Below are 25213 nucleotides of genomic sequence, written 5' to 3' on the forward strand. Positions count from 1 at the left end.
CAGATCGTTTCTCCTGGCAAATAACATGAGATCTGTAGCCAAGCCAACTTACGGTTTTGACTTTTCAAAACCTTGCCAACGATGTGCAGCCCTGAGGTCTGGCCAGGCCTTGTTCATCTGTGCTGGCCGGCTTTTGGGGCAAGAATATTCCAAAATAACACGTCAAGTGCTTTGACAAACCCGACGCTGCTGTGCTGGGCATCCCACAGGCTCTCAGCAGGTGGATTCACTCCGGTGACTTGCAAACCTCCCAGCGCAAGGTGTGCGGCACGTGTTCCCTCTGCATGACGCTGCGTATTTATTCACAGCTCTGTGAGATCAGCTGCAGTGCATTTTCATTCTGTGTATTGTTCTCTGGGGCTGGTGATGCCATCGCATTGTGCTGAGTTTTTAAGAGTGCGAGCAGCACTGCTGATGTGACTCCCTGGGAGCCTACTTTCCACTAGCCCGGGATAAAATTCAGTGGTTCGTTCTCTGTCGGACGTACACGCGTGCAGGGAGACAGGCACGCCGACAGCGATGGGGTTAGTATAGCTGGGACACTGTGGAGCTATGCAGGATTCACCCAGCTCTCTGGTGATGGATGGGTACTCCAGCAATGTGCCGGCCTTCCTCACCAAGCTCTGGACGCTGGTGGAAGATCCCGAAACGAATCACCTCATCTGCTGGAGTACGGTAAGTGCAGCGAGTGCCGGTTGCCACTTGAAGTGCCTTAAAAGGTGTCTAGAACCGAACCCTATAAAAATCCAGGCTCTTTAAGAGTGAAAAGTTTTCCACCTTGCTTCAATCTGTGGTCCCCAAAGTTTTCTAGAAAAGATGCGGAGCCCTTAAAGGATTTAGCTGATGTTTGTGTTACTTCACCAGGATTTCTTAGCAGCCGCTCTCAAGTGCCTTGGAAGTAGGCAGCAAATTGCCACAGCCAGCCTTCAGACCGCAGTCTGAAGCCTATGGCTTAACCAGATCTCAGGTTTGCCCCTTAAATTATTTAGCATTTTTCAAGGGCTTTACTCAACTTTTCATCTAGGCTGTGTGATGGTTGTGGTGTGTTTTGTCTGTATAGCTCCATAGTGATAGATTGCTTTGTTTTGGCTTCTTATTTGTCACAGGGGTTTTAATATACTGAGTGAAATCAGAGAATAAAAATGATTTATCTGTTCCCCTGGTACAGCATTTTGAAACCACATTGTATTTTTGACCTGGGTAAGACTTGCTGCAAATAACGTCATGATTTGTCTTCAGCAGGGACTTAGAGAAAATAAGTGTGCATAAACTTGTTCTCCAAAAATAAGTATCTATAACAAGAGGAGATTTAAAGGGAGGAAAAAAAAAAGTCTAAAGCAGTCTTTTTGCCATGTGTTTTTGTCAAATATGGTTTTCAAATAAAACGTGGGGTGGAATTTAAGCTACATTTTTATCCAAGGGAATGTCTGCTTTCCAAAGCTGGTATCGCATGTCCATACTTCCCAGAACCCCTAAGTTTTCATACTGTGTTTAAAACAAGGACTTTCAAACTAGCAAAGATTACCTAACATGTATAAATAGCCCCTTCTCTGTTACACGCACATTATTCCACATGTTGGTGTTAGGTTGAGAGTTATTTCTCACCTCCCACACTATGCTCTGCTTTCCTGCAGCCTTACACAGGCTTATAGCTACCTGCTTGGGTGAAGCTTTTAGATCTAAGGCTCCCACGTTGCAGCCTTCGACCCATCAGTGGTGTTGGAGCTGAGGAGTTGTATGTGTCTGAGATTTCTGGATGTAATCAGAGCTCTTGGCAAATAGGATGTGTAAAGAGCAACTGAGTAAACTGTGGGTCTTATAGCCTGAAGGAGCAGACATGGAGGGAAAACATGATAATGCTTTATATGTAAAGTAAAAGCTGGTTTAAGGCTAAAAAGAAAAGTCTGCCTTCCGTGTCCATGGCAGACATGGGGACAAGAAGTAATGACATTAATTTTTGAAGTGGCAGATTCAGTTAGGAAAAACTCCTAGGTAATTCCCAGAGGGTCTGTGGCCCATGGGTCTGCCAAAACCAGGTAAGACAAGCATCTGCCAAGGCTGACAGGCTGTAGAGACAGTTTTGCCTTGGACAGAGAAAACTGTTGAAGTGTCTCCCAGCTTGTGCTCTTACGATGTAAGACCACCAGGGCACGGCTGCCGTACGGGAACATGCTGGCACGTGCACAGTGTGTCAGTGAACACGCAGCATCTCCAAAGTCTCTTTGCCTGTAGGGCCTTTCCACTCTCCTCCTCTATCAAAAAACAGTCCGATGTGAAACAACCCCAAGCTGACACATCACTTGGCTGCAGGTAATGACACCGGACACAGCAGGAGGGTGACAGTGGCTGTACTGGGCTCTGCCAACACCACACACACCCTGGCATCTTTAGCTAGCTACCCCTTAAAACTCAGCTGCAGCTGAGTTGGTAAATCCAGCTCAAATATCTGTTGCTGTCATTGCCCTGGCAAAGGTCTCTGCATCTTGCCCGTCCTTCCCTGAAGCAGTGATGGGCTCAGGCTGCACAGCTGGGCTCCGCAGGCAGCTCTGAGCAGCTCTTCATTGGCTCACCAAAGCCAATGTAAGCCCCTAGAAGATACGGTTCTCTGCAAGTTTACAAAATGTTACGTGCACCCCAAACTCCATGTTCGATATCATAGTTCCTCCAAACTCCCCTGGTTGTCCCCATCCATCCAGAGCAGAGATGGGATTTAAGGAAGTCCTCCTGTCCCCATATCCTGGAGACACTCATGCTGTTAAGGTCAGGGCTTCAGAAAAGACTGTCTCTAAGTGTCAATTGCAGATGAAAATTAATTGCCAATTCTTCTGTCCCTTGAAAAGGCCATGTGGATTTTTGTTTGCAAAACGTTTTGGGACAGCTTCAGTGCACTGTGTCTCACAGGCCAGCAAGGAAAGCACATGGACTGCAGCGTGCCTGCCCCTGTCAGTGATCCCAGTCTGCTTTGTGTTGTTTTGCAATCACAACTCCTGGTGATGCAACCTAAAAAAAGGATATTTTATCCAGTTAAAATGCATGTTGCTAGCTTGAGCTGTAAAGTATGACAGTTGTAACTTGTATGCTATGCTCAGCCAAGTTTGGGGTTGCACTTGTGGCTGTATGTTTCAAAAATAACCAGGAGAAGTCTGTAGAGCTTCTGCATGAGTGCACTATGTCCAGGGATGATTTGCTTTCTTGCCTTGCTGTGTTTCTTGTGCCATGTCTCCGGGCAGTGCTCCCTCGAGGACTGCTATGCTCTGAAGCAGAAGGGTCAGACCTGTGCGAGCAGACTGAGGGTTTGTGATGGTAATTTCCACTTTCTAGGACCTTCTTCAGACACCAGTCTTTCTATGAGGCCCACACAAGAAGGGGCATGAGCTATGAGCATTTTGGATGTAAATGTCTTTAGTTTCGTTCTCTCATCCAAGGCCCTGAACCAAGCAGTGGCAAAGCTCATTCAAAAAGGATCAGAAATGTGGTCATAGAGGACTGGCTGTACAAGGACTGAAAGGAGCACAGCATTCACTACAAGTTGTTGTCAGTCTTCTCACCTTCAAGGTGACAATTCAGAGCATGTCCTGCTGTAGGCCTCAAGGGAATCACCTCCTCCTGGTCTCCCTTTGTGGTCAAGGCGTTCTGACTTCCCCCATCCTTCTCGCCTTTGCAGAATGGCACCAGCTTCCATGTGTTCGACCAGGGACGGTTTGCCAAAGAGGTGCTGCCCAAGTATTTCAAACACAACAACATGGCCAGTTTCGTCCGGCAGCTGAACATGTGTAAGTTCAAACCCCACTTCCTAGGCCACGCGGGTCCCACAAGACACAGGGAAAGTGATAGAAAGGTGGGGTAGTACAGGAAGCATGGAAGAGAATTGTAGATAGAAATGCTGAGAGTTCACATATACACGTATATGTTGCAGATTTTGCCAAAGAGGACCTTTCACTTAGATCCCAGGAGAGCAATGTCCTTCTGTATGAAATTTCTGTTAGATTCCATCATAAATTGTGGCTAAGAAATTTCAGCTACTGGGTTTTCTGCTTCCCTTCCATCAATTTGATCACCCATTATTATTTCTTTACCATTTCATGCTGTATAGGACTTTATCTAGCAGCCTGATACTGTGAAACCTCCTTCAGAAACTGCTTTTCTTGAGTGTGGCATGCCCAGAGTTTATCTGTTCTCCCAGCCCTATGGCTGAACTAAGACCAGGCAGTATTTCTCCCTGCAAACCTCGCTAATGAGGCATTTTCATCCCTTAACGGAGGTTTAGGTGTAGCTGTCAGCCACATCTAGATAATACTTGTATTAAACCTGGTTCTTTTCTGATAGTTTTCCGAAGTACAGTTTTCTATTGATGACTAATTCACTAAGTTCCTTGGTAAAGTTTTCTCTTTGCTATTTAAGCACACAATAGCAGTGTTGTAAATATGAAGCCAGTTCTAAGGCAGTTTAGTGGTGTAGAAAACCTTTTAGGACTTCAGAGAAGTATCCAAAGTAGATTTCCATCACCCTTGATGGGGCAGGAGGCAGGGAGGCATTCACCCACATGCTCTCTATGCAGATGGCTTCAGGAAGGTGGTGAACATCGAGCAAGGGGGGCTCGTCAAGCCCGAGCGGGACGACACCGAGTTCCAGCACCTCTGCTTCCTGCAGGGCCATGAGCACCTCCTGGAGCACATCAAGAGGAAGGTGAGGGGATGCCGGGTGGAGGGACACACAGGGTGGGACCCCCTGAGAGCCCCTCAACTGGTGCCTTAGGGGCTGAGGTGGGAAGGCTCAAGGCGGGAAAGCTGAGGCGGCAGCAGCGACCCCACCCTTCCAGAAGGTTCCAGAAAGGCTGTGCAGTGTTTTTTGAAACACCCAAACATTTGGGACATCAAAACATCCAGTGAGCCCCTCAAATGGTGCTTTAAAGGCTGAGGCGGGAAGGCTCAAGGCGGGAAGGCTGAGGCAGCAGCAGTGCCCCCCCCCTCTTCCAGAAGGTTCCAGAAGAGCAATGTGGTGTTTTTTGAAACACCCAAACATTTGGGATGTCAAAACATCTCCTAACAGTATGCCCCAAAACTTAATTAATGCTCTGTGTGGAGATGTAACTCCCTTGGTTCATTTTTAAACCTGCTGTCTCTTCTAATTTGGTTTCCCCTTGGCTTTCTGCTAGGAGAGAAGCAGCGAATACTTGCGTCCTGTTCCCCAGATGTCTTGAGCAGAAAATGCCATGCTTCTTCCCAAGCAAGAGCCTTTTTGTGGCTGTCACGGTGGCTCTCCACCCTGCACCTAACCCTCCTACATCCGTTTTTTTGGGGGAGATTGACCAGAACAGCACCCTATAATTAACACGTGGTCATTACATGGATCTCTATTACCACAACTGCTTTGCTCTCTTGATGATACCTAAAATACTTGTTTGCTCTTGCACCACGGGCTGGCATGCTGTAGACTGCTCAGCATAACTGCAAGATCACCTTGTGATCTGGTTTCTAACCTGATTTTCATCAGTTTTTCTTTTGGTTGGTTATGGTTTTGGTTTTGGTTTGTTTGTTGGATTTTTCTCTGCATTGCTTAGTGTCACGAGATCTTTGTGTAGTGCTCCACAGACAGGCTTGCTTTGCACCACTCTCTGGATTTGAATCATTATCCTCTTTTCTAGATAAGTACAACATATCTCCTGGGTCTCCCAACACTCATCTCTTGTTGTTTTAGAAGCAGTAATCTACTTCTGCCATCTGCTTGCTGCCTTTTAACAGGTTATTAACCCTCTCCTAAGGAACTGTTCTCTTACTGAATTAGCACATTGACTTCAGAAAGGAACTTCAGAAAAAGCATTCTGGTAATCCAACCATAATATACCAGTTTGAAACAGTTTCTCAGGTTTATTCCTATAAATCACAAGACTGAATTCAGGATCTCTATAGATTAAAAGGAAATAATTAATCAAATGACCTAGTTCAATTTTTCCCTGTTCCTCATAATGCCATTTTTTCTGAGTTGACTTGAAATACATCCCTAGTGGAGAATATCCTGCTTCCAGCTCTCCGTATGAAAGCATTTTTCCTGCTCTTTTCTGTGTTTTATTCCGTTGGCCCATGCAGTAATACCCAGACACTTGTGAATGTATTGCTTGTCCCAGTGTCTCAGCACATCAGAGCCTGGCTGGTAGAAGTCCTGCACTCAAGCCACAGCAATGACAGTGTCTGTCCACAGCCCTTTGTATGTTGGTAAAATTCACTTTGGACTTTTTCTTCCTCAGGTGTCAGTAGTGAAAAGTGAGGAGACCAAGATGCGCCAGGAGGACCTCAGCAGGTTGCTATATGAGGTACAGATACTGAGAAGTCAGCAGGAGAACATGGAGTGTCAAGTGCAGGACATGAAGCAGTGAGTTGAATCCTACTCAGGCTGCTTCTTTTCGGGCATTTGCTTCTCGAGAGATGTTGGTCTTGGGGAATGCTTGAAAGGAGGAGCCTTACACACCTCCCTCCCACAGAGCATATACTGAGTCAGAGCAATCTTTAACTAAGAATCTCCTCTTTGCTTCGTCCTAACTTTGAAAACATGAGTTTTTGTTATTTATGTATCCTCTTAGCAGTAAGCATGAACAGAGCAAATGCTGACGCAGGCATATATCTTAAGACCGTTGTGCTAGCGCCTGATGTATCTAAACAGCTGACCTTCGTTTTAGTCATAGGGACTAGATCTGTTGACACAACAACATGTAGGATTTCAGTGCAGAGTTCCCAACGAGGTACAAAATGCAAATTCATCCTCAGCCTCTCCGTCTTCTGTGGAAGGTAGACATCCATATTTTCCCTTTATAGATGAGGTGAGCACAGAGAAGGCCATACAGGAAGTATATGCATATTCTGGGGACTTAGATAACTGTGTTTCCTCCAGATAGAAATGATGGTAAAAAGAGATATATAACTCTTTCTCACCCCTAGGAGAGAGAGCAGTGGCAGATTTGCAGTGGTGCTCTATTCAACTGTTTAAAAGTCAGAAATCTATGTCATCCTCAACATCCAAAATATAGGCCTGACCTAAAGAATATAAGAATACTAGAGTGGTTGTAGTTTAGATCACTGGACCCCTCTCTCTCTGAAGACTGCATCTTCTGACAAGGCCAAAATTGTTGTGTAAGAGCAAGACTAGGCATATGCAGTACTTCTAGCATGTGGTCACCTGACCCTCCAGCTGTCTGAGGCTGGGATTTTCTGAGTCAGACATGGTCACTAGGAATTTATGAAATGGATAGCGATTTATAAATCATACATCTGGAGAGGTTTTTGTTTGCATCCAGAATTTTAATTCTTATAAAACACTTAGATTTTTTTTTTTTCAAAAAAAAAGAATTTAAACAACAGGGTTCAGAAGTGTTTTTTTATAATGAAATCTGAGATTTGTGTGTTGTTAGATGAACCCAACATCCCAGACCTTGAGAGAACATCAGATACTGCAAAACTTCATTGCAGTCCAGCACCTTAAGTGCAATAGCTAAATATTTTAATCCTTCCTCAGTTTTTAATGCTGTTGTAGTTTAACCCAGCTGGCAGCTAAGCACCACACAGCCGTTCGCTCACCCTCCCCTCTCCCTCTTTGGGATGGGGGAGAGAAACGGGACAGTGAAGCCTCTGGGTTGAGATAAAGACAGTTTATTAAGATGGGAAAATAATAATGATAATAATAATAATAATGATAATAATAATATTGATAATAGTACTACTAATAATAATGTGTATGAAACAAGTGATGCACAATGCAGTTGCTCACCACCCGCTGACCGATGCCCAGCCTATCCCTGAGCAGCTGGCCCCCCCATCCCAGCCAGCCAACCCTATATATTGTTCAGCATGACCCCAGATGGTATGGAATACCTTTTTGGCCAGTTTGGGTCAGCTGTCCTGGGTCTGTCCCCACCCAGCTCCCGCTGCACCCCCAGCCTGTCCTCCACTTAGTGTAAGCACTGCTCTGCAACAATTAAAACATCAGCTTGTTATCAACACTCTTCTCATTCTAAGCCAAAACATAGCACCCTACCAGCTACTAGGAGGAAAATTAACTATCCTAGCTGAAACCAGGACAGATGCATTCCACACTTAGCATATGTGTGAAATCACATTGTGAAATCCAGGTACAGCGGCAATAAAGAGTATTACCGCCTAACAGATATGTAGCAAAAGGCTTTATAAATTGCACGTATATGGGAGGTTTTGCTGACCTGTCAGTTTTGGTACATCCATACACTCTTGAGATAAATTCACTGGCAAAACCTTTTGCAGCACAGACTTGGCTGGAATCCAGGTTTAGAGGCAACACAGCAAATAAATGCTGCATCTCCCTCATCCCACCTCCTGGGACTAAACGTTCAAGGCAGCCCATAACTCCCATGGGTGCTGCATTTGCAGACAGAAACCTGGGCCTGTATATGCTCTGTGCAATTGCAAACTGGACGTAAAATGTGCTGGAGGAAATTGGTGACTCCCATTGATAAAGTCACTACATGCGTCCTAGTTCAAGGCTCTTGGATATGGAAGCATCCCTTTAGCTACTCTGGTGACACCCAGACATGCCTTTGTACCTCCACATGCATGAGGTCCGAGCAGGCAGAATACACAGAATACACATTCTCTATGTGTAGGATCTCTTGGTCTTTGGGAACAATAGCAGAGAGGCTGGGCTTTCTTTGCCGCAGTAGGAAGAACAGTCGTGATGATCCAAATCATCCAAAATCACAAATTTGACCCTGTTGAAATTCTGAGTTTGGCCTAAAAGTTCCACCCAACATGCGCCCTCCCATTACCCTCCCCTATTTATGCTGACTTCTCTTTATTTGTTTCTCCTCCAAGCTTTGCTCTGTAGTTCTGAAATGGAGGAAGAACAAGGAAAGCAATCCTGTGACCCTGGGTGGGATATCTGGAAAGTGCCAAGTGCTGCAATGGTCCCAAAGTGAGACCAACTTGAGACCAACTTTGCCGAGTTGGGCCTACCGTGTATCATGGCAGCACCATGGGCTGTTGGGCTGTTTCTGTGCTCAAATAAAGTTTCTGTTTCACTTTCAGGCAAAATGAAGTTCTTTGGCGAGAAGTTGTTTCTCTCCGGCAGAACCACTCACAGCAGCAGAAGGTGATCAACAAGGTAGTGGTTGTATAAATTCAAAACTCACTTGTACTGCACAATGTATGTCCTCCTCTGCTTTGTCTTGTCCCATAGTCTTCTCCATGCTCTGATACTGCAGTATATGTGTTTTCCCTTTTTCTAATTGCATGATGCTCCTGCTTGTCCCATGGGTCACAAAGCATAAATTACACCCTAGAGCAAAAGATTTTAATTTCCCTGTCAGTCCATGCTGTGATGTTAGTAATCACTTTTCTGTCCAAGCCCTGAGCAAGAGAGCACAGCTCTCACTGTTTACTGTATATGAGACCACCCTTGTTGTGGTGGTACCAATGCCTTTGGGCTTCCCTAACCTTTCCCTAACCTTTTGTACAACAGAGGATCCTCCCTGTGCTGCCAGCACTGAGGCTGCAGGCTGCAGAACTGGCTAGCCATTTCCCCAGGGGGAACCTCCAGCAATTGTGGAATTTTAAGGGAGCCATCTCCCTTGATCTCTAGCATGACCTGCACAGAAGAGGCCTCTCCAGTGATTCCCAGATGGTGCTGATGTGACTGAGCACGTCACAGTTCCCAGTCCCTCTGAGAGCCATGTCCTGACCTTCACGTGGCATCACAGTCATAGGACTGGATAGAAATGCATGAGGCTATCAAAGCTTCCTCCAGCTCTGAGGCTGGACCAGCCACACCACTCATTGCAGAGGCATTTATGCAACTCTATTTTGTTACATTTAGCAGTGAGTAAGAGGCAGCTGTGGTATATTATATTAATGCTCTCTTTGTTAGGAGGTCAAAGCAGAGTTCAAGCTGACCCAGGAATATGTTGCTAAGTGATTCCTCTCCAAAGCCATCCTGCATCGTGTTTGTTGTCTGGTTTTATCATCACTGACCTTCACAGGGCTGAAAAACTCGAGCAGAAGAGCTGAGACCCCCATCCAGGGTCTCCCCTAGAAGTTTCCATTTTAACTTGCAAAGTCTTTATTACATTTTCTAAAGCTTTTTATAAAAGGCTCTGAAAACTTTTACGAAGGCCAAGTCTAAACCCAGGCCTAGGAATGTTTGGTTGGGTACTTCACAGACGTGTTCCCAGGTTGGATAGTGCTTGTTGGTGTTCTGCACGCACACGAGTGGAGAGAGCAAGCGCTGATCATGTGCATCTAGCTGCCTTCACACAAGAGGCTGTGCTCATTCGAGAGTCCTGTTTCAGGCTCTGGTACCTCCTGCAGTTTGGCTCCCATATTTCGTGGCTGCTCCCAGCTTTGGGGTGGTGTCAGGAGGGAGGAATGTGTGAGATGAGAGCGAGGAGTGCTGAATCACTCTGCTGATTAACACCGGACTGTGATCTCTCCTGACAGCTGATTCAGTTTCTGTTTGGCCAGCTCCAATCAAACCCTAGCGGCGCTGGGATAAAGAGGAAGCTGTAAGTACCCTTGTGTGGTGCGCACACGCTCACGGGTGCATAATGCTGCCCCCTCGCTAAAAGCACAAGCTCAGCTCGGCCAGGCAGGCGGTCACCGGACCAGGGCACCATGGTAATGGGGAATGAATGGGCTGAACTGCCGAGTCAGACCTGCTGACATGCCCCATTCAGTGGTCTTTAGAGAAGCACCGTGTCAGCTCGTGACCTTTCTTTGGGGAATACAGTGTGGGATGGGAGATGGGAACACTCATTAGTGGGGGAAGAAAGGGCAGGACCCCAGTGCTGGTCCCACAGGCACCAGTTTTGCCACTTGTCATCAGCAGGAGCAGGGCTGGGCCCGGCCAGACCACAGGCACCTTTAGTTTGGCCCACAGTCACTGAATGAGGTGTGTATCTGACACAGGCTTGGTGACCTTCAGGAACCTGCCTCCAGTTCCACCTTTATTACTTTGTGGCCTTAGGCAAGTCAGAAACTTCTCCATGCCCCAAAGGAGACATCCCAAGAATTGCTGCTCTAGGGGGTTGCTTTTCTTTAATCAGTGTCCTCGTTCTTTGCTGAAATTTCATGTCAGAATTGTAAAGGAAACAAAGGATTTGATGAAGGAGCCTGTAGTCTGTCTGTACAAGTAAGCTGGATACACTCACCTCTGCCTGTGCACTCTACCAAGCCTTCTGGAAGGAATATACACTGCTCAGAGAATGGTAGCAAAGAAGGAGGGTCAAGGGGAGAACATCAACTGCTCTGGCTCGCTGAGGTTCATGAGTGAAGAGATTTTCGTCCTGTAGAATGGGGAGAGCAGAGAAATGAGATGCTAGATCTGATCTCTGATTTCCATGGTCAGTGCCATGCAAGAGCTTTGCAGCCCAAGAAACATCATAGACCACTGCTGTGAGGAAAAAAAGTAAATCATTAGTGAGAGACTGGGCTGAAAGGAGCAGAAGAGCACAGAACTACTTGCACAGCAAATACATTGGCCTCCTTATAAAGAGGGATCCTGCTGATACAACCCCGCTGCAATTTGCACAGTGTTGTGCCTGTTAATTGAGTTTCTGCTTCCTTGGAAGCGTGAAGGGCTGTCCTCAAGGCACCTTAGTTCTTATGTCTATATCTGCACCGTTAGTGCTTTATCTTTCACAGTCGCTTTCCTGCTTCTCTTTTAAATGCCACCAGGAAGTTGTATCATGCAGCCCAGAGCAGCTGGGCACAGACCAGAGGAGTGCCAGCTGGTAGCTTTGGACAGGATGGCTTGGTCAGTGGGTCCTACAGGCACTCCTGACCTGGGAGGCTGTTAGCTGGGTTAGGCACCAAAGTATTTTGGTAACAAACGTTGGACAGGGAGGTTCATTTGCTGCGCATGGAGCAGAGAGCTGGGCACTTGTGAAGTAATTGTCACAGAGCTGGCTACGATACCTTGGTTTGTGCTGAAGAGTAGCTTATGCCATAACAAGGTCAGTGTCGGGATGATTCAAATATTCTTTCTCATTCTTTATCTTTGGTTAATGTTATGGGATAGAAGAACGCTGTTAATCAGCACTGAGTCCTCCTGTATAATGTATAATCCCTTTGCTGTGGGATCTAATTGCAGTCTGAGCAAACCCGTAATTTCTCCCAACGTACCTGGTTCCAGTGTCTGTAGGATGAAGAGAATTAGGATGTTTTTCCATCACACCTGTTAGACGTGACTATAGAAAAAACCTGCTGACTTTCCCAGATGCCCTCAGCCAAAGTGCTGTCTTCTAAACGTGCACTGAGGGTGCTTTTCCTGACTGTGGGTCAGTGGGAGGAGGAAAGGGATGTGCTGGGCTGCTTTATAGGATCAGCACAGCAGTAACAACAGTGGGTGTGAAGCAAAATTCACCACTTCCCAGTTTCTCTGGGACCATCTTGCAGTGCTGGTAACATCTCTATCACAATAACAAGTATGAGGAAGGGCGGTGCCATTTTGAGGCTTCTCCTGGTTTCAGATTTTTACTAAATTTTTTTTTTGATTGTGGGTCCAGGTATTGCCACCTTATCTGGGAAACAAGTAGTGCTCAATGTATGTTATTGGACTTACCTCTTTCAAGTAAGGTCTAGAGAACCCAGATCTTTAAGCCACTGCATGGCTTAAAAAGACCCTTTTTAATGGTGAACTCCTCCAAGACTGCTGCTTCCCTTCCTTCTCTGTAACACTGAACAAGAGTATACCTTACACCTGAAGAAAAACACAGTACCCAGGGGGAAACGACCCTTGGCTGAAAGATGTTTCTTGTCTGAGCAGTCATTGACCAGTCAGTCAGTACAAGCTGGGAAAACAAACCTCTTGTTTCTCTTTGCAGGCCTCTGATGCTCGACAATGGGTTGGCAGCTCCACAAGTGTCCAAGTTCAGCCGACATTTGCCTACGGACCCCCTCCACGACCCCTATTTCATACAGTCGGTAGGTTTATTCCAACCTCCAGGCTTCAGGGAATTTCTTTGGCCAAGGATGGGAAAATGTATGAGGCAGTAATAAAGACTTCAGAGTAAAGAGTTTGCAAGAGTCTGGCAGTGAAGAAGAGAAGAGAAGAGGTCTGCAAGGTGCAGTGACATTTATTATTCCTTTAGCTCCTCATTTCCAGGGAGAGAAGGGTGCTTGCACATGCTCATGCTGCCATATTCTGTGGCTGGCACAGTATGAGAGTGGAGCAGTCTAGGCAAAATGTCAGGCATGGCAGAACCTCTCAGTAGCTGACATTTCAGTCACAGTGCTTGTTTTACACCTGCACCTCTGTGTAGTTGGAGGAGAGACCGGAGGAACTTATAAGGTTGTGCTGTGGGTAAGAGCTTTCTGCGTTCCTGTACAGGGAGGACTCAAAAGCAAAGGGGTGAACTCTCCCTGAGATAGGGCCCTGTATTTTGCCTGTTGCCACAGAAATCAGTGATAACTTGGGCTGCTTTTTTCCAGTGAGCTGCGGCCCTGTAGCAAGCAAGGGAATGGCACTACTTTCAGACAGGGTTCCAGGACAGAGTGCATACTACCATCCAGAGCTCTTGGGCAAGACTTTTGGAGGATGGGGCTGGGTGAAAAATTTTCTCTTACAAATCAGTAAGCTGCCTCTCTTCCTTCTTGGGCAAGCGGAGAACCAGCTGACTTATTAGTGCTCTTTACCACCACAGAAGGTTAAGTCTGTATTATTTTTGCTTTCCTCTTAGCCATCGACAGAACCTGCCTCTTGCTTAAACAGCCCTGCAATCGTTGGAGGACCCATCATATCTGATGTTACGGAAACATCACCATCCAACATCATAAATATGCAGTCCCCTTCTGATAATGACAGGTAAACATCTTTGGGTTTGAAAACGGGCAGAATTGGGTGTGGACAAGAGTAACTTCAGAAGAGTGTTTCCTGGCTCTAATTCTACAAGCTTGTGTCTAAGGTGCAAAATTCTATAGCTGGAATGGAATGGAATGGAATGGAATGGAATGGAATGGAATGGAATGGAATACTTTAAACAGAATCACAGAATCATCTAGGTTGGAAGAGACCTCCAAGATCACCTAGTTTAACCTCTGACCTAACATTAACAAGTCCTCTACTAAACCACATCACTAAGCTCTACATCTAAATGTCTTTTAATGACCTCCAGTTCGGAATGTGAATCAGATTTTCAGAACTAGGTAGGCTTAATAACAGCATGACGTTTAAAACAAAGTCATGGGTTTCATGCTGATGGGTTTCATGCTGAGAACTTCCACTCCCTTTCTTGGGAAGTATTCCATGTTTCTTTATATTTTTGTTCTCAAGACAGTGACTGTCTGGACTTTCTCAAAGAATGAGATACCAAATTTGTTGGGTTTGTTGAGAGAAAGAGGGAGGAAGTTTTCTCTTTTCTTTGACAAAGAAACAGAATCAAACTGTACATCTTTCTGCTAATGAGAACAGAAAGGTTGCATCACAACTTCCGATGTTTGACAACTTTTCTGTGAAAAGGTCCCAGTAACTTAAGAATTGAATGCAGAGGTATTTTAGTGCTTATCTCTTCCTGCCACGCACATTCAGTGTACTTAGGGCTAGTAGCAGAATAGCTACAACTATGTCAGTGGAAAGTAAGTAGACAGATGAATCATGGAAACAGTTTCTAAGGCGTAGAGGCAAGGCAGCTATACCGTAGAAATTGTCTGTAAATCTACCTAATAATTGAAACCACAGTCATAAAATTAGCTTGAAGCATATAAGGAACTCCAGATAAAAAGAAAAAAAAAAAAAAAAGAAAAAAAAAAAAAAAGAAAAGCATGCCGAAAGCCATTTCTAAAGCAGATTTTTTTTTTTAATATAATCTTCAATTTGCTTATTTCAGCTAATTACTGAGTGCCACCTGGTGGCCTCTGATCTGTGCTGTCTGCATGGCTCGTGAAGAGAATCTGAGCCATAATGAGTTCAGGAGTGTGGTACTTGCTAAATCAATATGAGCTTCTGGTAGGAGTTTAGGATTCATAAGATGAAAAGATGATCTAAAAAAAAATCCCAGGAGGGCTTTGTAGTGTCACATACCTCCCACATGTGGGACGTGTCCACGTGTTGTCTTACAGCAAAGCTAGTCCATAAGTGCTATAAAATATTTTCTCAACGTGGCTTCCTGTGCACAGCGCTTCTTTATCTGCATGTCATTGTCATTTTGGCTCCAGTTGTGCAGCTTCACAGGGAGCTGTAAAGTTTCCTGCAGGTGGCACAGGGTAGATTTTTACACACAAAATTGGAATGTTCAAACCTTTGATATAACATGACCTTCTAGGAGTAACATAGAGTGCTTCCCCCACTGAAAGAAGGCAAACCTCTGCTTCCAAACAAGTAAATGATCTGGCTGGGACTGTCAGATTTTGATATCCTCTGTCCCAAATGCTTCCAGGCCACAAGATCCTCTCCTGTGTCACTAGAATATTTAGGGAGCTTTCTGGTCCAGTACCAACCCCAGCATGGGAAGGTCTTTCTGATCCCATTCCTGTCTTTAGGGTGGAGGCTTCTGCTTTTCTTGGGTCACTCTGTAGCCCAGTGACCATTTACCTGTATCAAGTCTAACACTTACCTGAGGAATGATGAACACATGGAAGTGTATTTTCCATATTTTCAAGACAGTCTAATTGAGTAAACTGATTATAACCATGACGGATGAAGTGAGTGAAAGTACTCCAGCTGAGCATCTTTCTGATATGCCTCTTTACAGCTCTGCTGTAAAATGGACCCCAGGATGGGCCCCTTCTAGCACTTCTGTGGGTGGATGCCCAGCCTTGATCTGGTAGTTTTAGTCTTCCAAGCTTGTGTTTGTCTGCTGCTTCTGGCTGTGCCCCAAAAACCCGCTTCACTCCAACAGAGCCCTGTGCATGCACATGCTGGAAGCTTGGTAAAATATAGCTGCTGATCCCATGCTCCTTGGAGATTTTCCACCAACACTGACCTGCCTTGGAGATTGCAAAAGGGAAAACAGGGTTGCTGGGAGAGTTTATTTGTCTGTCTGAGGAATGGAAAGACTTCACGGGGCAGTTTGAGAAGGGGAGACAAGCCCTCGTGCTGTTGCCCTTCCCAGTAGAGCAGGGCCTTTGTGGAGCAGACGTGTGCGGTGCTGAGTATTGTCTCTGATGCAGGGAGAAGTGCCTCATGCTGATCAAAGAAGAGCCAGTGAGCCCTGGAGTGAAAGCCAGCACCGAGCCTGACGTGCCAGGCTGCAGGGCCTGCCCCGAGCCCCCTGTGCTCCCAGTCGCCATGGTTCAGTCTGTGCTGGAAGGCAAAGGCAGCTGTGGGGCAGTGCCCCCAGGGACCTCGCAGCCACCGGAGAGAAGAGGCAGAAGAGCACTGCTGGACAGGTGAGGGGAGCAAGGGAGAGCTGTGGCCCTGGGTGTTTCGTGGCCCCCTCTTCCTATTACCAGGGAGTTGGGTAAATCAATGAAATTCTAAGGAGGTTGATTTTGTCACCTCGTGCAACCTTGTGAGCTCCTTCCTGTCCCCATGGCACCTGCTTAGGGGGCTCTTGAAGCCCAGGGGACAGTTCACAGGGATAGGGGGCCTGTGGATGGCTTGCTTGAAGGCCGCAGTAGAGTGAGAGCTGTCAGAGCATGCACATCAGCCACGGGAACAGGAAGAGGCTTTCTGCAGTGAGGGGCATTTGCCCCAGGTCTGTGTGAAAACTGGAGCCCAGACCAGCATCCATGTCTGCTGACTTGCAGGCCACTGGGCCCCATGACATCCCCAACAGCTCACGATGCCTCTCGTTTGCCTTGCTGAGTCTTCAGTTATGGAAACTCTCACAGAAGTATTTGTGTCTGGCATACCGATACACAGACAGCGATGTTAGAGTACAGTTCACCATCACCTATACTATCGTAGGGTGTATAGGCGATAAGGCAGCAAAGAATTTGCCCCAGATGTGGGCTTAAGAAGGAAATCCTTTGCTCCCTTGAGCCCTTTCTTTTCTTATTCTATGCTGGGCAACCAGATAGGGGCTCTTCTTTTTAGTCTGCTCTCCCTTTGCATCTCCTGTCACCTTCCAAGGTGCCTTTCCTTAGTCAGTGCTAGATCTGCCTTCAGGGGGCAGCCAGTCCCTTTGGCACCATCCCATGGGCCATGTGGTTCTGGGGAGGTACTGGGAGGCTGACACTGTGAGAAACTGCAGCTTCCCCATCTCTGACTGAGAGTAAAAACCTGTGAAATTTAGCTGGGTTTTCTGGGCTTGTCTGCTTGAGGTGGAGAGGCTCAGTAAAGTGCTAGGCATTCCAAGGCATGCCTTTATTCAGGAAAAAAAAAATAATAAAAAAATCATAAAAATAATAAAATCAGGAAATAGCAAGTGAGGTCACACACAGGGATGGAGAGCTGGGAGCTTGTGCTCACTGAGTGCAGAAGTCTGTTACAAAGGGACAGAAGTTTTGTTGTTTTGAAGCCAGGGCATGTACATATCTTGCATATGAAGAGCAGAGAGAATGATGCCCTCTTGCAAGGGGGATTAGCACCGTGGTGGATTAAATTAGTTAACTACAGAATATGTTCCTGATAGCATCTGCATATGGTGTAAGGAGGATTGGGAGGCAAAAGCAAAACAAAACAAAAGTTATCAGAAAGGTTTCCTTTGGGACCTACAGAGAACCAAATTCCTCTTTCTGAACCCCATTGGCCGCTTAAAAACATTTTATTAGAAGAAAAATCACTTATTTTTATTTTAAAGAGTCTGGATTTGAAGAGAAATGTTTATAGTTTTGGGGGATTAAACACAGCGGGGTCTCACTGTTGCTTCTTTAGCTGAATGTCTCAGGTACATGCCTGCTGGTAGAAGTCACTCCCTTCAAAGCCTTTAGTTAACAGTAATTTAGCCATCTTGGACCCAGGATGATGGGAATGTAGCTGGTTCTGGATCCCAACCACCTCTCTAGAAGGATTTCCTCTAAGGAAAGCTTTAGTTTTCCTAATCTTAAGGAGATTTGTGCAGACTGCCCGTCCCCAAACCACATACATCACCCAGGACAGGAGTAGTCTCACTCATTGACCATCAGCCCAGTCTCCTGCATGCTCTTTTGGGTTATATTTCTGAGATGAATCCAAGTGAAATGACATAAACCCAGGCTGACAGTGGGCTCTTGTTTTTCTAACTGTGGTTTAAACATAAACCTCATGTAGGAAGGCTTCTCAGTCCTGCTTTCTCTATGTATCTATGCAAGACTCATGCGTGGCAATGTTTTCCCTTGTCTTTTCTCAGAACAGATATTTCAGACCCCTTGGAGGGCACCGACTGGAGTTTGGAAGGGGTGCAGCTGCTGCTGCGGAGCCAGCAGTACGGCCTGGAGCCTGCCAGCCTCCTGGACGTGAGTGCCAGCCCCTCTGCCCGGGCAGCAAGGAGGAGTTGGGAGGGAGCCAGCGGTACCTTTGGGCTATGAAACAGATGGACTGTGAGGCTTAGTCTTGTGCAGCCTTGGGTGGCACTCTAACTGTCCCAGGCTGCCAAAGAAACAGAGCTCTTCTTTGAGCTGCTCATAGGAAATGGCAGGATTTCAGGCTTTAGATGATACTTCGGAAATTTCTTGTGGAAATGCATATATTTGAACTTTTAGGAGCACGAAATGGTGCATTTGGTAAAGGTAACATCATGAGACCCACATCCAATCCAATTGGTAATTGCTTTGGCTGGGTTAGTTTATTTTTTACATATTCTACATCTTAGATACTTCTAGATCGTGCCCATCTTTACTACCTTCCCTTTTCCTCACATTCTGGGAAATGCAGCCAGTGTCAAATTCTCTCTGCTAAGATCTTCTTCTGTCTGCAGTTCTCAGGTCAATTTTGTCTAGAAATGGATGGTGACTTTTTTTCTGAAGTGTGTATGCAGATACGTAAAGATTTAATTCTCTTTCACTCTCTCTCTTGTACATACAGTTAGCATATGAAAGGTTTTTGCCAGTAATCAAGTAACTCTGTATGTAGTGAAAGAATATATCCATTGAGAAGACGCTTCAGATGCAGGCAAACGGCAAACTTGCATGGATAAACAGGGATGAAAAATCCTAAAAAAATTAATCTAACTTGCTTAAAGCCAGTTCTAAAGCACCTGTGATCGATTTTGAGCTTACAGAAAGCTTTTCTAATGGCCTGCTCTGTCACTGGCTCTGCTGCTTTCTGTTTCTTATTTCTTATTAGGAGGTGTTTTCCTGTCACTGACACACTTTTCTCTCTCTGTGCAACTGAACGCCACAAGAGCGAGAATGAATCATAAAACTGTACCCCAGCTCAAGAGCTGTTTTTCCCGGATTGCTCAGGCTTCTCACGAAACTGGTGGTCCTTTCAGTGCCCTAATTGTATTTTTCTCCCAACAGGTCTTTAATCCCAATTTATCTATGAGTGAGTGGAATTTGGCTGAAATGGAAGCCAGTCTGTCCCCGGTAAGAGACACGTATTTCTGAGATAATAGTTATGTAAATCTGAAGCAGTGTTTCCTGTAGGCAGAGCTTGAACTTAACTGAAGAAAGCTCATTTCTTTATAGCCAGAGGGCAGAGTGTGGTAAAGCAGTGTGAGTAAAGCATCCCCTGGGGTTAGGCTGAGGGTGCTGCCTTGTACTTCTCACCTGTCTTTCCCACTCAGCCAGAGAGCTGGTTTAAGAGACATGTGTTGGTGATGTCCTGGAGTCCTTGGTTGAAGCTGGCTGCTCCAGGCTCTCTCAGTCTGGATGTTACTTCCTAATAATATCACAGATTCATAAAGTGCCTTTTGCTGAAGTGCTTTACGGACTGTGCCTTTACAAAGCAAAGCCATCCCCGAACGTTTCAGGAGCAGGAAAACCACACATCATTAGAACAGAAGCTCCTACGCACCCACACAGAAGAAACTAGGAGGAATTCAGTTTGATGGGTTTTGTTTGGAATTGACATTGAAACAGGCACTTCTAAGGAGCATATAATGATTAGATAAAAAAGGATTTTTTTTCTTTTTCCTGGCTTGACTGGGGGTGATTTTTCAAAGCCCTCACTGCTAACTGTGTGGGATAAAGACTTGGATGTTTCTGCCACTTTTACAGAAGTGCAAGCCAAGTGCACTCTATTTTAATGAAGTGCCAAATTTCTATGAACATTCCTCACGATAACACTCTCCTTTTTAGGTTTTGATTTAATAATTTTGAATTTAACATGCTGTTGCATTTCCTGAGGGTTAGGAAGGAGATTCTCTAAAGGGTCAGATAATATTTGCAAGTCTTGGAAGCATGGATAGGTCTCTTTTAAAATGAAAACAAAAAAGGCTGAGAGGCTGCTGCAGCGCTGAATAGTTCAATCACTGAGTCCACTGAATTTCATAGCATGTGGTGCAGTCTGCCCCTAGGATTACATCTCCATTAGCTCTCTCCCTGTCAGATGTATCTGCCTTTGAGCACGTGCTGCTGACTGTTTCTACAACGTGCAGATGAGTTTGGGAGGACAACTGGCATTGCTGGTGGATGTGATGCAGCATTGATGAAGTGCTGATTTTCAGAAGTGGCCTAGTTCTAACAAGCTCCCCTGTCTTTGTATAATTGTACATTGTAGTTTATATTTTTGCATCAAGATGCAGCGACTCACGGTGGATCTGGAGAAGAATGCGACTGAGCTGTCATCAAAAGTGTTCAACCCATCCTTTAACAACACCTGCACAGGTAGGAGCACTGGCAGCTCTTGCAGAGGCGGGAATAGGGATGTAATTAGGGTGTTAAACATGCCAGTAGCTGTACGGGTCCTGTATTTCCTCTAGCTTCTGATGCAGAGGTGATCTCAGAGCTGCCAGCAGCCAGAGGAATGCTTATTTCTCAGTTTCACCAGACCTGAAGGGAAACGTTCAGCTGATCTTTTTCCCCCTTAGTGACTGATGAAGTGTGTCAGTGACCTTAAGTATGAACCTAGAAGTGTTTGCCTGGTCTTGGAATAGTGATATATTATTATTTTCACGTGTATTAATCTGGACTAGACCTGGAAGAGAAGCTTTTGAGAGCCTTATTCTTGTGCATAGCCACCTGATCCCACCCCAGAGTTTTAAAGTATAGTTCAGGGACTTCCAGTCTCCGCCTCAAGCTCAGCATCTTGCATGAGCAACAAAGGCTTTAAAGCCCAGCAATACTGGAGGGAATTATTCAGCAGGTTGGGGCTGAAATGCACAAGGGGTGCATCCCCTCTTTGCAAAGCCTTTCTTTTCCATGCAGTGGTACGGTGCTGGAATAATGGAGCAATCAGCAGGTGTCTCCTTCTGCAGAGGTGAGGAAAACCAGACAGTTCTCGAGTGAAGGTGAAGAGAAGCTGCTCTTGCCCACTTCTCCATGCCTCCAGCTATTTGGTCACACCTCTTTCACCTCTTGTGAGGCACCTCACTATTCAGGCAGAACCCAGCTAGGTGACCCACAGGGACTCCCACTGATTTCCATGGACTTCAGAGTGAGTCTGTCTTTGACTCAAATGTTTCCAAGCACTTTTTGCCTTGAATGAGGTCCCTCACCTCCTCTTGCAGCTGTGGTTTGCCACTTTTCGGTTCTCCTTCCATAAGAGCTGGTAGTATGCCTTCCAGAAACTGAGCTTTTTGTTATCTGTTTGCATTCCTAGGGAAAGATGTCGTTCTGGAAAGTGCCCAGCAGTTTCTCACTGATCGTCAGTCCGTCTTTGGAAGTGACATCATCAGTTTGCCTGAAAATTCATCACTTTATGTTCCACCTGAAAATATGGCTTCCTACCTGTCTTCTGTGGGCGTCCAAGGGGATATCCCCTTAAACCTGAGCTCTTCCACTGACAACAACCAGTGACGTAGCTTCCAAGACATCATCTCCCTCCCACCCATCCAAGCATCCACAGGTTTGAATGTAAAGAAACAAAAGTGACTCAGAAACCCACAAGAGAGTTATTGTGACCTTTCTTTTTGAGTAGATGGAAATGGTCAGTAGTTGTTGCATTAACTGCTCTGCCCCTGGACTTCAGTGTTTGTCCAGGATAATGATTTTAAAACAAAATGCTGCTCCTGGTGCTTGCTCCTATTTGGGGCGAGAACTCGGTAGGAGCTGTTTTTCTTGAAAATGCTTTTACAAATTTCAAACCTTCTACGAAAATTTGGGTGACAAGTAGCTTGAAAGTCCATCGAGGAAATCCTGTAATAAAGTAATCCCTATTAGTGTCTGCAATGGCAAACTGCTGGATTTTACTGCAGCAGCACAGATCAGCTAAGAGATGCATGACCCTTCTGAATGTGTTTTTTTATAAGTAGGAAATTAATTCTATGTGCCAGATCAATGCTCTGAAATTATTCTCTTATTATCCATTTTCAGTTTTTGATGGGATGTGCTTGTGCCTCTCCCTTATCTTCCTGGGATGAGCTAGGAAAATGAAGATCCCTCAGGGTGTGCAGAAGATAGTTTTGTGAGTGACCTCTCCAAGAATGTGTCTCTGGCCCTAGGGGAGCTACAGACCATTGCAGACCCCACAAACATCCCATCCTGAGTTGAGAGGGTTGTTTTTCCCCCAGTTTATTTTCTCTAACATAAAGGCAGGGCACTCCATTCTTTAAAACAGAATAAGGGGTAGACTCTTCTGTACATGCAGTTTTCCATTTTCAAACAGGACTGAGAGGGCGCAGTCCTGGTTTTAATGCTGGCTGAGTATTTCATGTCCAGTCTGATGACATTTTTCCTTGGCCTTGACCTGTTCTATTTCCCCTGAAGATGTGCCTGTTGGTTTATTAACGTTTGAAATCTGATGAAGCAGTTTAATTGATTGGAGCCCCTTTTTAGGAGGACTCTCAGATGCAGGTACCTGCTCAGTGTAGGACAGAGGCAGAAGGGTTAGTCCACCACGTCCCACTACCTTTTCTTCTGGCCTTTGTGCATTTGAGACCAGCCTCCAAAGGTTGAATGAATCTTCCTCTTCCATGTGGTTTCTGACGACTGAGTTTCTCAACAAAGCAGAGCTTTGTTTTTTTATGCTGTAGTTCTAATGAGAACATATTATTTATCTCAGTATCCTCTAATTGAGTTGCTTTTCCTTAAGAAAGCCACCCAAATGCAGTTAGACCCAGGAAATTCACCTAACTCAGGCCTTCTAAGGGCTTGGACAGGGAAGTATAAACCATGCCAATGTCATTTGAATAAATGTTCTGCTAACTTCCATTGCCATGGTGATTCTTGGTACTAAATCGTATTTCTGAGCATCTAGAATGGTCAAGCAGCATCCACGCAAAAATGTAGGATGAATGCAAGCTCAAATTCTTCTTAATAAGAGATGCATGTTTTAAATAGACTTCCCTGTCACAGCCCATTTCTCCATCCATTTCTCAGTGTGTGAAAAGTTCAGAAACACTCACTTCTGAGCCCATTTCTTCCCAGCTAGCTACTGTGTGCTGGGAGCTCTGTCACCACTGTAGTGGGACAGACTTTGCAGAAGTGATGTTGTGAGAGCTTCTGAATTAATTCCATCCACTGTTTTTGTGTTCAGGACTAAGGGAAAATTCTGGCAGCCCCATTGGCCTAGTATTTAGATGATGTTCTTGAGTGTAGCATGGACAAGGTTTCCTTTTTGACAGATTTTGCTTAGGAAGCTCATCTAGATCAGCCCATTTGCCACTGTATTTTGTCATTTCCAGCAATGGAAACGTGTTGAGTTGCAGTCTGTTTGCTTCTTTTCTCAAAGGAAATTGAAAACTCTCTGGTGTCTCTTATCACCAGATGGAGTATGTTATCCCTGTTCAGTTTTACATCCTTCTTTGAACCTTCAGACACTAGATTGCCTTAATGTTAATGCTGAATGTATTGATTCCATAAGGTATTTTGAGCAGATGTATAACTTCAAGCTTTTGAGCAGTTTTCCTCATTTTTATCAAGTCTGTCATATGCCTGAAGTTGGACATGTGCTTGGGTGTCTTACTGGATTGTCTAGTTGTGGGTGAAAAATGAACCATTTAGGAGAGCTACTTGTGAGTAGACAAAGGCAAAGCTCAGTCAACGAGGGGGCCTGGCACCATCTTAGACTGCAGCATTTTTATAGGGGTAAGTGGCAGGCTGTACTCACTGCGAGCAGCCACTCCTGGATGGTTCCTGGGTTTTTCTTTAAGCTTTTTGCTCTGCTATAAACATGAGATCGGAGATTGGTGGAGTGAGGGTAACCTCCAGGAGCAGCATTCAAGAACCACTCCTGTGAAGAAGCAGGCTTGTGTTCCTTGGCTTTTTACATTGTTAATTTTACTTGAAGGTGATGTGCTGAGACTGTGTTTTTGCACTATGCTGTACATTTGTAAAGTTTTACAGAAAACACTAATTAAATATGTTTCCTTTTTCTCATTTAGTCCTGTTCTGGCATTTCTCTCACTACTTTCTCCCTACCCCTTACTCCTCTCCTCCTTCCCAAGTCCTCACTGGTAAGTGATAATAACTTCCAGAAACGGAAGAGATTCATTTGTGAGATAAAGTAGGGCCCACTGATGGACTGAGATTGTCTATGTTAAAAAACAGGAGCTGGAGAGACCTAGCATGTCAAATGAGCAAGCAGATGAAGTTTTTAGTCAAAAACGCTGGTCAGTGTGGGTATATTTGACATAAGGTCAGGCTCAGAGTAAAGAAATCTGTAGTTCCTGAAATCTGACCAGCAATTTTGAATATTTTTTTGTCTTGATTTCAGTGATAGTAAAAGCTCAAACTTATCTTTTTTGTTCATTTGTTTGTTTCAGTGTGTTTTGACAATAGGCTCCTTCCTGCTTATTTCATCTTAGTAAAGCAGGGAATGTCAAGACAGGCAGTAAAAGACACAAACTTGATGTGACAGCTCAACAAGAAGATGGGTTTCCTCATCGCACTGTGAGTCCACAGTTCACTGCTCTGCTCTCTTGGGCTCAGCAATGTGGCACTGTTGGAGCGGTATCTGAAAATGGGTCACCGTGCTCTTCTCCCATCCTGACCTGGCGATGAGGCAGGCTGCGACAGGTCCCCTGTGTGATGCCTGGCATGATTTCAGCCTGTGCTGACAGAGGTGTCAAAGGCACAAGCCCTGGAGCTGAGGCCCCGTGTTTGAGGGGGCTCAGCACCAGCGCAGGCAGTCAGGAGCCCCCCCCCCCAGGCTACTGCACGTGCAGGCAATGCAGAAGGTGATCATCATGCTTAGTGAAATTGCATCCTGCACGTGCTGACCTTGCAGTTCACACTGTGATGTGAAATCCTCTGTGCACGCACAATGTACAAATACATTTTGAAAGCACTGTGGAAAC

The 25213-nt window shown here is 45.4% G+C and overlaps 1 protein-coding gene across 2 annotated transcripts; it reads left to right on the top strand.

Annotated features, from left to right (window-relative positions):
• Nucleotides 1–89: 89 nt before the first annotated feature.
• On the top strand, nt 90–24293 carry HSF4 (heat shock transcription factor 4). Of its 2 annotated transcripts, none has more exons than XM_005025731.6 (13): nt 90–675; nt 3665–3773; nt 4559–4686; nt 6245–6369; nt 9048–9123; nt 10455–10519; nt 12839–12938; nt 13694–13818; nt 16122–16340; nt 18224–18329; nt 19335–19400; nt 20555–20642; nt 21577–24293. In XM_005025731.6, exons 1-13 carry the CDS (start codon nt 553–555, stop codon nt 21771–21773), a joined length of 1527 nt encoding a protein of 508 aa, XP_005025788.2. In that variant the 5' UTR covers nt 90–552; the 3' UTR covers nt 21774–24293. The 2 variants fall into 2 exon arrangements, with proteins under 2 accessions (XP_005025788.2, XP_012960751.2); XM_013105297.5 differs by having other exon boundaries at nt 20536–20642; nt 21577–21715.
• The last annotated feature ends 920 nt before the right edge of the window (nt 24294–25213 follow it).

This window comes from Anas platyrhynchos, chromosome 12, assembly GCF_047663525.1.
Source record: "Anas platyrhynchos isolate ZD024472 breed Pekin duck chromosome 12, IASCAAS_PekinDuck_T2T, whole genome shotgun sequence".
NCBI classification, from domain to species: Eukaryota; Metazoa; Chordata; class Aves; order Anseriformes; family Anatidae; genus Anas; species Anas platyrhynchos.